This window comes from Girardinichthys multiradiatus, chromosome 14, assembly GCF_021462225.1.
Source record: "Girardinichthys multiradiatus isolate DD_20200921_A chromosome 14, DD_fGirMul_XY1, whole genome shotgun sequence".
NCBI classification, from domain to species: domain Eukaryota; kingdom Metazoa; phylum Chordata; class Actinopteri; order Cyprinodontiformes; family Goodeidae; genus Girardinichthys; species Girardinichthys multiradiatus.
In genome coordinates this window covers 16842882-16857675 of record NC_061807.1, presented here as the reverse complement: position 1 = coordinate 16857675, position 14794 = coordinate 16842882, and the positions used below count along the sequence as shown (strand labels likewise).

At 37.7% G+C, this 14794-nt stretch overlaps 1 protein-coding gene across 4 annotated transcripts in view; it reads right to left on the bottom strand.

Annotated features, from left to right (window-relative positions):
• Nucleotides 1-14794, bottom strand: part of nlgn2a (neuroligin 2a) — a 283069-nt gene that overhangs the window by 110491 nt on the left and 157784 nt on the right. For 3 of the 4 annotated variants that reach the window (XM_047385104.1, XM_047385106.1, XM_047385105.1), the window contains one exon: nucleotides 5275-5328. The exons of the other annotated variant lie outside the window; for it this stretch is intronic. In XM_047385104.1, coding sequence (XP_047241060.1) covers nucleotides 5275-5328 — 54 coding nt within the window. The remainder of the gene's footprint in view (nucleotides 1-5274; nucleotides 5329-14794) is intronic. 4 annotated transcript variants of the gene reach the window in all.

Genomic DNA, 14794 nt, shown 5'->3' with positions numbered 1-14794 from the left:
GTTATCAAATACTTGCAGATTGTTAGAAACTAGAGGTGATTTCAACTGAACTTCTTATGTAGCAATAACTAGTCATGTCTTGAGAACACTGCTGCAATCCTGGCCAGGGCTATAGTTACTGCTATACCTTTCAACAAGGTTTGGAATTACTCTATTTAAGTTATAAAGTGTAAACGCAGTGACATGATCATTGCTGATAGTTTTACTGCTGAAGTCACAGCTTTAATTTTTGCAGTGGGAACTCCTTTCCTACTTGCCCTGCTCAAATACAGGAGTCAGGATGGACACATTTGATTTTAAACCAGAATCAGAATCATATTCATATTCATTGGCCAAGCCTGTGTGCACAAACAAGGAATTTGATTTCAGTTTCCATTGTTAACATCGTACCGACATTGACTAAAAATGTATAAACTTTAGAAGAAATTAAAATAAGGGTTAAAGCAGTAGTATGTACATAGTGTGTGTAAATACAGCCATTTTTTATAAAGAAAAAAGGAACGCAGGTTGTGGTAGTGCAAATATACCCATTTTCTTTCACAGCAGAGTTTCTGACTGCTCAGGCTGTAATGTGTTCATTGTGATCATCAGAGAGACGGTCTGTGGGAAAAAAACTGCCTCTCTGGCTGCTAGATTTCACAAATAGCACACTGTAGCACCGACCTGAACAGAAAAACCTAAACAGTTTGTATCCAGGATGTGTGGGGTCTGCAGAGATGTTGGCTGCCGTTTCCCTAAATGCTAGACCTATATAGTACCTGGATGAAGGGAAGGTCAGTTTCCGTCATTCTTTCTGCAGACCTGATTGTTCATTGCAGTCTGGAACTATCCTGTTTTGTGAATGACTCCACACTGTGATGGACGGACACAAGACAATCCACTCAGGTAAACTGGAGCACCCCAAAATTGCAACTGCTACTTTGGAAAGCTGGAGACATCTCAAAATCAGGTAAAAAACAGTTTCTGATTAGCTTGTATTGCTAACAGCTCATTCTGTTCTAAGCATTGAACAGAATGGAACCAGAAACAGAACAGGTAGAAAAAACCCTCAGATTTCTAATTTGCATTTTGAAGAATAATATATGTATGATTCCCAGATCCTGGTTCTGTCCTGATATATATGAGAGTATGGAGCAATATAATCATTTTTGTTTCTCCTTAGAAGTCAATGTTTATCCAGAGCAGTAATGTTTTAATTTGAGACTAAATATGTAAATTGAACCTTTCTTTGTCTGAACTCCTCTTTCAACACTAAATACAATGAAAATCAAACTTCATCTGAGTGACTTACTATGGATTTCCATGACATCTTCACACACTTTCTACATCTAAATCCTGTGTTTGTAATGTAAATGGTGCAGAAATAATTGCTCCCTTATGTGCTCAAACAGTTTTATCTGCCAGCTGATAGGAATTGAAAACATGCATTTCATTTGAGAGGAGGCTTAAAATTTAATTCCTGTACTTTATTGTGCAATGATGTGTGATGCCATTTAATTTCATCTGTATTGTTTAATTCCGCTTGCTGTGAAATTTCCTTCGTGCTGTCGCCTTTGCCCTACTGCATGCGTTCGTTTCACTGAGCTCGTCACAGAGAGGTGAAACTGTTCCTGCCAGGGACGTAGTCCTGATTTGGGGCTCAGGTGGTTCTGGGTAGTCTCTGATCCGAGCCAAAATGCGAAGCAAAGCACAAAAGTAGAACGCTACCATTCTCTCTTTGTTGATCTAGTTCAATCTCGCTTTAGTCTGTAATCCCATCATCTTCCTGTCTGTGCATACACACACACACTAGCTCAACATGCTGGGCTGTATCAGTCTGTCTAAAAGCTGATCCTGAGTTCTCTGCATCAATGCTCTTCGCTTTCTCACACTAAAAGTGGAACTTACCTCCTAATAAAGCCATCCAGTTAAGATGAGGTCCCTGCAGGATGGTTCAGCTTGTATTTTCTTAAAACTGCACCAATAACCATTTGAGCAAGTTTTCATTCTGTCCTAAAATATGCTCCTCAACGTGGTGAGCAAACTGCTGTTTAGAGATATTAGCTCATCATTGTTTAAAAATCTGGGCTGAGATGTTTTGTGCTGATGGAAATTATAGTAAAATTGTTTATTTGTGAAGGGATGGAAGCAAGAAAGCAGCCTGGACTCAAAGGGTACAGATCACAGCAGTGAGTTGGTTTATGAGTCTTTCCCACCAGGGACTGACTCAAAACAGCTCCCTGAGTTGGATTTTTACACAATGCAGCCTGTGTAACAGTGTCATACCTGCATTGTTCCCATGATAATAAAGCACCTTTCTGCATCGAAGGCTGTTGTTTGGGAGGAAAATCTCCTGGGTTTAAATACATAATGATGCTGTTTCGCTACGCTGATCCCTTTTCAGTATTTTACACTTTTACAGTGACATTAAGCAGAAATGGTGGCTGTTGACAGCGAGGAACATAAGCTCTCAGCAGGTTCTCTCAAAAGATGGGGATTTCAGCAACTATTTTTATGTGTGGATTCATATTCCGTTTATAGGAAAAATAATAAAATGTTTTTGTCTAAAGACACAGCTACTTTTGGACTGGAATTTGACTTGATGGGATTAAGTTGTATCAGATTAAACTGGAGTGAAATTATATGACCTTAGATGTTATTTGGCTATTAGTTGTACATGTTTGCTTTTTAGACGATGATATGCTGCTTATTAACTGGGTCATACTTAAAATGAAAAAGGTTGAACTGAATCAGACTGAACTGAACAGACATACATCAAATGAAATGAATGCAAAGTGACTCAAATAAACTTACTGATAAAATCAAATGGACTTCAATTATTTTACCTACTGAATTCAGATCAACTGAATTTAATTAAACTAAATAAAATCTGACTTACTCGTACTCATACTCAGACGGACAGACGGATCGGTGCGGCTGCAGCAGCAATGGGGGCGCTGTGCCGCTCCGTTGTGGTGAAGAGAGAGCTGAGCCGAAAAGCAAAGCTCTCGATTTACCCGTCGGTATACGTTCCTACCCTCACCTATGGCCATGAACTTTGGGTCATGACCGAAAGAACAAGATCCCGGATACAAGCGGCTGAAATGAGCTTCCTCCGTAGGGTGGCCGGGCACTCCCTTAGAGATAGGGTGAGGAGCTCGGCCATCCGGGAGGGGCTTGGAGTAGAGCCGCTGCTCCTCCACATCGAGAGGAGCCAGTTGAGGTGGCTCGGGCATCTATACCTGGACGCCTTCCTCGGGAGGTGTTCAAGGCACGTCCCACTGGGAGGAGGCCCAGGGGACGGCCCAGGACACGCTGGAGGGACTATGTCTCTCGGCTGGCCTGGGAACGCCTTGGGCTCCACCTGGAGGAGCTGGAGGAGGTGTCTGGAGAGAGGGACGTCTGGACGTCTCTGCTGAGTCTGCTGCCCCCGCGACCCGGTCCCGGATAAGCGAGACGATGAGTACGAGTAAAATCTGACTTAATCCGACTGAAAAGAACTGAACTAAACTCAATCAGGCTGAAGAAAACCTGACTGAACTGATTTAAAGTGATTTCAGTGGAACTGCGATAAATCCAACTGAACTAAATCGAAATAAACGGAACCACAGTGAATTGAGCTAAATTGAAATAATGATATTGATGTTAAATAATCTCATTTAATCAAAGTGATTTTAATCGAACTTAATAAATCTGGTTTGAATTTAAATAAACCTCACCAAAAGTACATTTAAATTAAAACCAATTAGAAATATTTGGATTATAATTAAATTTAACTGAAAAATAACAGAACAGAATTAAACAATATTGGAAGAAACATAAATTACCTGAATTTAAAAAAAAAGAATCAAAGTTTATTCAGAACAAACTGAATTGAATAGAATTGTACTGAATTACATTAAATTAAATTAAATCTGAGTACCGATGAAGTGAATGGAGCTAAATTAAACAAAACCAAATTCAGTTCAGTTCAACTCTAAATGCAACTGATATTTAAATTTAAATAATTTCTTTTCAACTCCATTCAATCAAATTCAGTTCAGTTCAATCCCATTCAAACCAAGTTAATTCAGTACTTTTCAGTTCAATTGAACATTCAAATAACTTCAGATCAATTCAGTTGAACAAGTCAGGTCCAATTCATATCAGTTCTTCTCATTTCAGTCTAGTTAAACTCAGTCACATTCTGTTAAGTTTAGTTTACCTCAGATCTGTTCAAACTGCTGGTTTTAAACAGTTTATAAATATTTGTTTGACATCATGAATAAGGGTGAGATGGGGCTTCCTTCCCGGGTGCTTAACCGCTTTCCCTGCTTTGCTAACTACGGCAGCCCAAAAAGTCATGTCTGTGTCGGCTCGTTTGATCACAGAGAAAATCCTCTTGCGTCAAACTTCCTCTGACACCCGACTTAAAAAATTAAAACAAATAAAAAAGGGAGAAGGAAGAAGGAGAAAATCCTCAAATCAAAGCGCATCTTGGAGCGGGAAAATGAGCAGCAAAGACCAGCACAACCCTTAAAAATAGATAAGAAATACATATCAAAATAACATGCCTTTTTTTTTTACAGGAGAACAAAGACAGAAGATGAAAGTGTGGAGAAACATTTCTCCACCCTTTAAGTGCAGCAGGTGGGAGGTAAATTCAGGGTGGGCTGAAGGTTTTTCTCCTTTCCCTCCTGCATCAGATTAGACCGTAGCTTCCAAAGTGTTGCACAAGTGTCCTTGGATGTTCCTCTTTCTTTATATTTTTATTTGATTTTATCACCCCTGAAATGGACTAAGCATGGCTTAATATTTCTGCATACCTCATCCAATAGCAATTTCAGCCTTGAGAAAGAGGCTGAGGTGCAGTAATAATGCCTCATTGTTTGCTGCAGCTTCAATAGAGGCTTTGTTGCTTAAAAATCTGCAATAATGTGCACAATAACTTAGGGTTTTTTGGGATAATGCCATTATTTGGCCAATGTATTTTCAAGGGCACAGAGCTGATGACAATGTCCGAGCAGCCTTTGTTATTGGAGAACAAGATAAGCACCTGAAAAACATAGTGAGTGGTTTTAAAATGTTCCATTAGCCCGGATTGCGCCGCCAAGGTTATAAAAGGTTAATGATTAGCATTCATGAGGCACCTTTTTTAATTGAAGTGGTCAGCAATACATTTGTTTAGCAACACAACCTGATATGATGAAGGTGTTTGACCCGTGTGTGTGTGTTCGTGTTTGTGTGTGCACACATCCCCCAAAAAAAGACTTTCAAAACAAGAAGGAAAAAAGGAAAAACATGCAACAAAAATACCTTCGTCTCGAGGCTTGTTCATTGAAGATTCATCAGTTTTTTTTGTGAGCGGACCTAGGGTTAAGAAAAAAAGGGGGGAAAAAGAGAAAAGAGAAAATTCAAAAAAGATTACTGGCAAAAAACGATTTAAACAAAAAAAGAATATCAAAAAAGAAAAGAAGCAAGAGCAAAAAGGACAAATAAGTTCAAGAGTTCATGTTTGCTTATTGTGGGTTTTTTTTCCTTAAAAAGTGTACGAAAACAAAAAAAAAAAAGGCATGACAGACACAGATTTTACACAAGAAAAGACACAAGATCAAAGAAGAAATCGGCTGCCATAGTTTTTGGGATTTATTTTAAACCCTGTTTGTCCTGTCCGTGTAACCTTTGGAAGCTGACTGGGTTGTAGTGGGGAAAAATAAATGTAACACGGCCTTAAAGGGTTTGAAGAACAGGACCAAGCACCCCCGTTACAAAAAGTGAACAAAAAACCCTCGAGGAAGAACGGCAGGTTTGGGTCCTGATGCTCAAACGCCACAGAATGATTTAAATTGTGTTTATTTATGAGAGTGAATGAGACCTCTTCAGAAAAAACACACCGGAGACAAAGACATGTTTAATAGGACAGGAGCTGCAGACACAAGAGCCTGTAATGGTAAAGAGCATGTTAAACATGTTTCTGATAAAACAGAAAACAGGTGCTTTCCTGTTTTTTCAGCATGTGTGATGAATTTGGTGTTTATTCCCCAGGCAGGAAAATAATTACATGATGCAACAGTAGCAGCTCGTCAGTTCGAAAAGACAACTGAGCGTTGAACTGATTGCACCGAGGAGCACAGGTAAAAGGGGAGTGTGATCTGACCCCCGTCTGCCTGCAGGCTGTATTTTTGATAAATTAAAAGAGTTGCATGAAGAAAAGTGGAGTGGGAAAAATACCTCCTCTGTTATTCCTTCCTTCTGTGTGAACTAACATGATGGTGAAAGGATGTTTCCTTTCTCTCATTCACCTCCATTTAGCAAGAGATGTCAAAAATGCTATAGAAACAGCTTTGATGGTCGTCTTCTTTATCTCCTGCAGACGTGTTGTGTTCTCCATGAGCACAGGTATCACTGAAACTACTGTCCCAATCAACTTTGTTTCTTGCAAATGTTCCTCATATTCCTCATATTCTGAACATAAAGTGTCATGCACTTTACTTGAACAGTTTAACATTTTCTTACGTTAAAATCACAAACTTCAACATATGGTATTGGGTGGGGGAATCTGTTGACAAATCTGGCCTTTAGTGGCAAGAAGATATCCATTCTCAAAAGAAAAGAGTAAAAGGATCCGTTTTATTTTTGCAACAAGCATAAGGGGACACAGCATACTTGTTTGAAAGATGGTGTTCTGGTCAGATGAGACCAAAAATTGAGTTTTCTAATCTACTTTAAAATGATTTGTGGGGGAAAACAAGTGTGGCACATCACCCTGAAAACACCACCCTGAAAACCATGTATCATATTCCTTTCTTTTCATATTTATGCACTACCTTTGCAATAGTCTATCACTGATAATGTTTTTCGTGGCTGATATTAATGCAAGCTATTTCTAACTTTTTGCATTTAGTGCTGTTTGTTATTGCATTTATCACTAAAACATCTGCTCTACATCGCAAAATAAAAATGTGGGTTAACTTCGGTTAAGTTTCCATGATGTTTTCCATCTTTTAATGTTGTGAGATCCTACAGAGACTTCACTCTACACAAGCGCTTGTTCCAGATTTCAATTCTCAGACTCTTACGCACTTCCAGGTTATACATATTATCCATTACTGAAGGCACTGTTAAAAATGGGAAAGAAGGGAGAATGTGTCTTTCAAGTAAGAAAGATTTGTGTTGATTCTCAGAACTCAGGAAATGGCTACAAGTAAACAAGTAAAGTCTGCTAAATTTGCCTTTTTCTACAGTCAGAGGAGCTTAAAGCAACTGGAACTGTGGGAAAGGCTGGAAGAAGACCCAAGGTTATCCTGTCCACACACAGTGAGCATTATGATAAGAAAGGTAAAACATATAACTTTAATCATCAGTCAGCACTGTCTGAGTTAAGGGCAAAATAGACACGTGGGAAAAATTATTGCATGCTTTTCTCTAATTTATGATTAACTTTTGTTGCTCAAAATGCGTCTCCCAAGTAATTCTCCATGAAGTGTCTTGAACCATTTGTCCCACATGAATCAGTTTTTGCCCCAGTAATGGCCAAAAAAGTCTCTTTGTTAAGATTCATCCTCCACTGGGGAGAAAATACTAACCTTCCATCCAATTATATTTAATGTTAGCAGAAGTAAAGTGGTGTGCTGTGTTGTGCCTGATAAGTGGACTGGGGAGGGTTTTCAGAATGACTTCAGCCTTCTCTAGCTCCTAACGCCTTAAAACATGCAGGAGCAAAATGCACTGAGGAAGTTAATTCGTGAGGAGTTTAAATCTTACAAGGAAACCATTATAGGAGAACATGTCCCAGAGTTATCTGCACAAATAGAGCTTATTAAAAAGTAATTTAGTTCTTCTCTCATCTGTTTTATTTTAGTGTCCAGAAAACAAAGTGTTTTCTGGAGTTCTGGAAAAAAAAAACATCACCATGAGGATGATGAAAGTTTGGGTAAATATACATTTTTTTGCTATTTTCAGCACTTGTTGTGAATGAAATTAAACATTAGTGTAATTGGCACATTATTTTAAAAAATAAAACTAATTTTCAAAGAACTTTCAATTAGTAATAATGACATGAAACCCATTTATTGAAATCATTGCCCACTAGGCTGAATTGGGTTGTAGAGAGGCACCAAGTCCTGATAACTATTAGGCATCTACATGTCAATCTGGTTGTTTGGGAGTGATGCCAGGAAAAAGCCTGTAATATCCTTTCCTCAATAAATGCAAGAGGCATTCTAATGGCTACTGGAACAGTGTGGTTTGGTCAGATGATGCTCAGATTGACAGATTAGTATGGTGTAAAACAAAGGATACATTTGTGAAAAATACCATCATGCTTAATGTTAAGTACAGTGGAGGATCTGTGATGCTGTGGGGATATTTCTCTTCCACAGGCCCTGGTAACCTTGTTGGAATGAATGGCTTCTTGAAAATACCAGGATATTTTAACTGAAAATCTGGTGGCCTCTGCCACAAAAGTGAAAAAAGGTCATCGGATGGTCTGCAGGATACAAATCCACAACAGATGTTCCCAACATTGAGGAAGTTTGAGTTTGTGGGAACCCATTCTTGAATTCAAACTACATAGCAAAAATAGTACCTGCAGAAAAATAACATATAGACAGTGGATGTTGCTTGTCTTGTCATTATTCCTGTTTAACTGAGCCAGTCGTGACACATGTATACTCAACTGTCGCTAGTTTCTCCCACTGTTAATCTGCGAGTTGGAAGCTAAAAGATTTAGTCTACGACATTTAGCAAATCAACACAGAAATGACTCAATAGACACAAATTCAGCTTTATTTCATGGCCACCAGTCTCAGAGCTAATCCTTGCAGAAAACCTGTGGGGTGAGCAGAATAAAAAAGCAGAAGGATGTCATTGAGAGATTGTGCAGAGTGGAAAGGCCAAGTGTTGCCCTATTAGCAAAACCGGGTTGTCCAAAGCAATATAAGCAGAGTACTAAAAGATGTGGCACCTGGGATTTTGTAACAAAAGAGAGAATCCTCACTTAATAAATTTACAAATGTAAATATTTCAAAGACACTTCTTTCTTTACCAGGGTAGTTAATAATCATGCTGGGCCCGGTAGGTTAACCCTAACATTAACACGAACCTAATTCTAACATGTTCTTTTCCTAGAGAACATCTTAAGTTAAACATCTTATCAACTGTTAATATTGGATAACTTACTGTTTTATTTCCTTTAAATGTGCTGCTTGTGATCAAGATGAGGAGTAATGGTGATAACTTTAGGGAAGACTGTTTAAAAAATTTGTGGACAGCCTTTTGAACTTGACTTATTTTCAGGCAGCACACATTGAACTGACTTTTTTGTCAGACAATTCAACTAAATGAAAGCAGCAATTATCACTAAAAGCAGTGTAAGCAAAATCTGCCCCCCCCACATTACTGAAGTAATTGTCTTTGTTATTTATTGATGTGCATCAAAATGTTCTGTCAAAAATCTGTAAAGGTCTGAAAAGGTTTGAGTACTGAGGTGACTTTCAAACAAGTTTTCTCATGTGAGGTGACAACATTGGAAAAGCAGGAATCTAGCAATCATTATCATCCAGAAACAAGCTGAAAAAAGGTGTAAAAAGCAGAGCTCGATTGACTTTTTTGCGAGGCAGTTGGAATCAAGCTGTGGGGAGAAAAAATAGCTTTTGTTTTCTTGACATTTTTTAAAATCTTTCATCCAATCAAATCGGTGATGAGCAGTTTCCTGAACACCCCCCAGGAACCCCCTAATCTGCCTTCCACTCTGCAGCTACCTGCAGATGCTATAAATATCAGGGCCAGCTAAAATAATCGGAGCAGAACAGAAAGAAATTAGCTTTTTCTTGTCAAGTTTAATGAAGAATTAAGCGAAAGAAATCCTGCAAAACATGACTTCTTTTTTAACTACCGTCAAACGCTTAATGAAGCTGAGGAAGTTGTTTGTGTAATCATAATCTCCCATCGAATTTATTCATCTGTAAAGTAAAGCAGATTATTTCAGACCTCTAGCTGGTCTCTTTTACTCACTTCCCAAACCATCGACACACAAACAGCATACAGCCCAAAATACAACATGCATGAAATCTTATCTATAACTATAGACAAACATGTAGACAGAAAACACAGCAGTTGGAAATAAAATCGGCTAAATATGGATTTGGAAAGTTCAACATCTTTTGAGCAACGTCATCTTGTAGATGTTTGTTGAACTAATTTGTTTGCAGAATTGGCAACAGAAACAGGGACACAAACCTTTTTTTTAGGTTTTTCAAGTGGTACATAATCCGAATAGTTGAGAACAAGTTGGTGTTCACATGTGTGAAGTTTTTAAAAACACTGGAATCGGTCAAGAAAATTACCTTCAGTGTACAGTCGCAGTCATTTTAAATCCAATCATTATGAGCACTAAATGTAATGTTATTTTTGGGATTTTATTGATGATTTAAACCATTTTTTTCCCCACTTAAAATAATCATAAAACATGCATCATCTATATAGACTATAATATATACATATACATAAAATCAGGCACCAATTGATAGGACAATTGTAACAGATTGGAAAAAAAGCACTGCCTGGGCTAATAAGTTTAGATTTGAGCTGCAACGTTTAGACGGTAGGGTCAGAATTTAGCCTAATTTAACACAATGAAAGCATGGATCCATCCAGCTTTATTCAGGGTGGTGGTGGTGGTGGTGGTTTAATGGAGTGGGGGATATTTTTTGGTCCCACACCCTACCTGAGTGTCGCAAAGCTCAAATCATCTCAAACTGGTTTCTTGAACATAATCGTGAGTTATTTCACTGTTCTCCAGTGGCCTCCTCAGTCGGCACATCTCAATCCAACAAAGTACCTGCAAAATGTGGAGGAACTGGACATTCAGCTGATAAAAACCTTTAGCAACTCCCTGATGATCATGTCAATATTGACCAAAATCTCTGAATGTTTCTGACACTTTGATAAAGTCATGCCACTAAGAATTATAGCTGTTAGAAGGCAAAACCCACAATAAAATGACTAGTGAGTTCCTTTTTTTGTACACATGTCCCTTTTACTACTTATGTAGCAATAGACAAACTTCTTGTATAAGTCTTGCATACTTCTTGTGGCAGAATTTGTACAGTTTATTTAAATTTGCTGGTTCAGTCTTTAAGTAAAGTCAACACATTTTCAGTGGAACTGAGGTTAGAGCTTTTAAAAGCCCTGTTCAGAAAGTTTCATTCACTAAAAAAACAGTTTTGTGGTGTTTGGGACCATTTTCTTGTTGAAAAATCCAGTGGTGCCCACATTTTAACCATCTAGCTGTTGATATAAGGTGAAAACAAAACCAGCAAATCGCCTTAGAGAATGATGCTACCGCCACCATGTTTAACAGCTAATATAGTGTTTTTCTCTAGAAGCTGTCCCTTGTGAGAAGCAGCAAGTTTCAGCTGCGCTTCAGGCTCTACATTTAGAATAGGAACTTAATTATTTGTGTTTTCTTCAAAGAATACCTTGATAGGGAGTTAGAGAAAATTCACAAAAGATTCAAACTTGTGCATTCATTTCTTTCTGAATCATTTTGCACCCGTTTCTTCCTAAATCATTGTGTGTGTTGTTCAAGCATTCCACCCTGGAAAGTGAAAAATTCAAACAATTATTTAAATACAGCAAGACCTTGCAAGATTTTTTGATAATTAAAAGTGATTTCAACTTTTAAACAGTGGTACTTATTTGTTTGGTTCTTTGGCTTCCAAGGGTCCATTTTTAAATTAGGGGAGGTCATGGAGGCAAAATTGTAAGAGGTGGTTGATATAACTGACCACATCTAAGCATTCTAACGGACTGAGGCGATTGCAATGTTAGTCACATTTGTCAGTAAAACACAAATAATTATTCCTGCTATAATCATGTAAAAATATCATAACATGTAGGTATTTAATGTCTGCTTCAAAAGTATAGAAAAACCCAAGTGATAGAAACAAACAAGAAGAAAAGGCCATTTGATATTTTCTGTGAGATGCATTAAAATGGCTGAAATAAAGACATGCATCTCACATAATGAGAATATAAGATGTTTAAACAAGGTTTTCCCAGATATTTAGTTTGATGTGCTGTTGCAGTTAAAATTGGAGTGAACACCAATTTTAACTCCAAGAGGAGGACATTCAAAACAACTGTTCATCCTGAGAGCAGGCCACAAGAGGTTAAAAGAAGTCTCCAAAAACTCTAAAATATCTTTACACAACCTAAAGCAGGCTCTTGCTATTGTTTATAGCATACCAAAAGCAGGAAAAGAGGATGTAACGAAAGAGCAGCACATTTGAGTAGAAGAAGCAGTAGAGGAAAAACAAAGTAGAGTGCGAATCTGAACGAATTTGAAAGCATCTCGTGGGGTTTCATGGAGTAGTGAAGAGGTGCAGGTGCACAACTACATTTGAATACCGAAGTAGCAGCAGAATCCCTGATGAGATGGACTTTCTTCTTTGTGCTTTTTTTTTTATCTCAATCAGTGCAACACTGCCCCCAAAGCAATCTGTTCCAACTGTTTGACTTTGTTTGGTCTGTGTGAAAGCAAACCGGGCCAAGTGAAGGTGTGAATGTTTCTCACTTTTACCGATCCCTGGACCAAACCAACAGAGTGACTGATGTCAGAGATGATAGATGGCTGCAAGAAGCATCTCACTGAAGGTATTTCAGCTAAAGAGAGTTACACCAGCTATTAGGGGGTAGGGTGTCCTAATATTTTTTCTCAACTACTGTATAGTATGCATTTTGTGTATATCTTTTTTAATTGGGTAAAGAAAGTTTAGGTTTTTAGTTTTTGTTGTTTTCGTACAATTAAATCCATTTCTTTATAGGAATAAAAACATGGGATTAGACATCAATATGTGAACGTTGGTTGATAAAGAACTAAATATTTAATGGGGTCTCCTACTTTTCCAAATGACTATACATATATTGATGTAGTTCATATGTGTGGATATGAGCAAGCATGTGGAAGTTTAGTGGCTCATTTGAGCACATTTAGGGCAGTCTGAAATGATCTATGTGGATATAGGATTAAGTCCTGACAGGGTGTTGGCGATGATGGATGTCTTTTTATAGAGCTGTAAATGCCATTATGCATGTCTGTGTATGACAGAAATCCCTGAATAATAGGGCCATTTCTTCGTATTAGCACAAAACATTCTGCTGCAAATACAATGATTAACTTAAAGGAGATCTGTGTCTAAATTAGTATGCAAGTGAGAACAAGCGGTAGATCAGTAACAAGGATGAATGAGATGTGGTTCCTTCAAGAATCATTCACCCTCATATGCATTCCTCAATTTCTCACAGTGTCATGCTCTAGATAGTGTGTGTGTGTGTGTGTGTGTGTGTTTAATAATGCAAGACAGTGGGAAAGTGTTCAGACAATGAAGCATGCAGGCAGGCAGACGTACAACTGCCAATCTTCTGCTTCATTATCACACACTGCAGCTCCCTCAGTCAGTAAGCTCTGCATACTTGACAGTTGTATGAGGATGTCACAGATGAGCAGCTTGGCTACTCTATGAACAACTGGGAAGTCCATTTTCAGGTGAATGGCAGCTAAACTTCTGGAGGCTCTGTGCTGCAAAGGTAGTTCTAAAATGTGGCTTTCCAAGGTACTTTGGATACATTTAAGTACATGATGACATTAGGTCATTACGTGCCCTTTGAAAAAACAGATGTACACAATTGTTAAGAAAGGCAGAACACATAGGCAGTGTTTGAACGGCAAATTATTTCATTTCCACACCCCCTTGAAAGCTTTGACTAGGTACAGACATGTTGACATCTGGTGACTTTGTAGGAAGTTGTAAAGCAACAGCTGCTGGGTCTGGAGACAAACGACAGATATCTTATTAAATATAATCATTATATCTGTAGCAAGAGAAAGAAAAAAAAAATAAATGCAGTGGGAAAAAAAAACCACATGGAGTAGGCCATTTGTGTCATTATGCTCCTGTTTACCTGGTGTACCTCTGGTAGTTGTTGTACACTTCAAGCAGCATTGGATCATCAAACCACAGTTAAAACGATCTTAGGAAAAGAAACAAATAGTGAGCTGTTGATGATGATCAACAGCTTTTCAATGTTGCAGCGGTTTATTAGCAGTTACATTTAGCGGAAATTCTGGCAGAATAAACTAATGAAAAAGTAAATCTAGTGTTGTCAAAGTACTTGAGCTATTTTTGGCGACGCCTTCTTGTAATGTACAAATGTTTTAATGCAGCTAAGATTTTCTGTTGGAGCTAAAGGAAGTTTAACATGATTACCATTTAAATTTGAGACAAAACATTTTCTGAGCAACATTTAGGCTACTTTACAACTTAAATGTTAAAATGAATTCCAGTCCTTGTGTTTAAAAGTCTCAAGAATAAGCTGTTAATGTTAGAGTTTCGGATTCTTATATTAGCATTGACCTCTGAACCTGCGGGGCAACATGGTCTACTTTGAACAGTGTGGTGTATAACTTCTTCTACATTGCTTTTATTATTCATCATGACAAGTTTATAATGGGATAAAGTAGGGAGTGACAGCATACTTTTATTATAGTGGAGTGCAGTTTTATTCTTTTAGTTTTTAACCTTTCTTTCCAAACAAAAAGAAAACTAAATATAAAAATTGTAATGAATGATGATATCTACGATGAAGCAAATACAAATAAAAATAAAAAATTAGATGAAAATGGTGGAGGCAGGTCAGTGTTTAATTTAATAAAGATGTGAATTTTATATAAAATGCTTATCCTATTAAGGATGCTTATTTTTTTTTATTTAACAAGGAAGAAAATCAAAATTATATTAAATAACAAAAGATAAACTCTCTGTATTGCTAAATA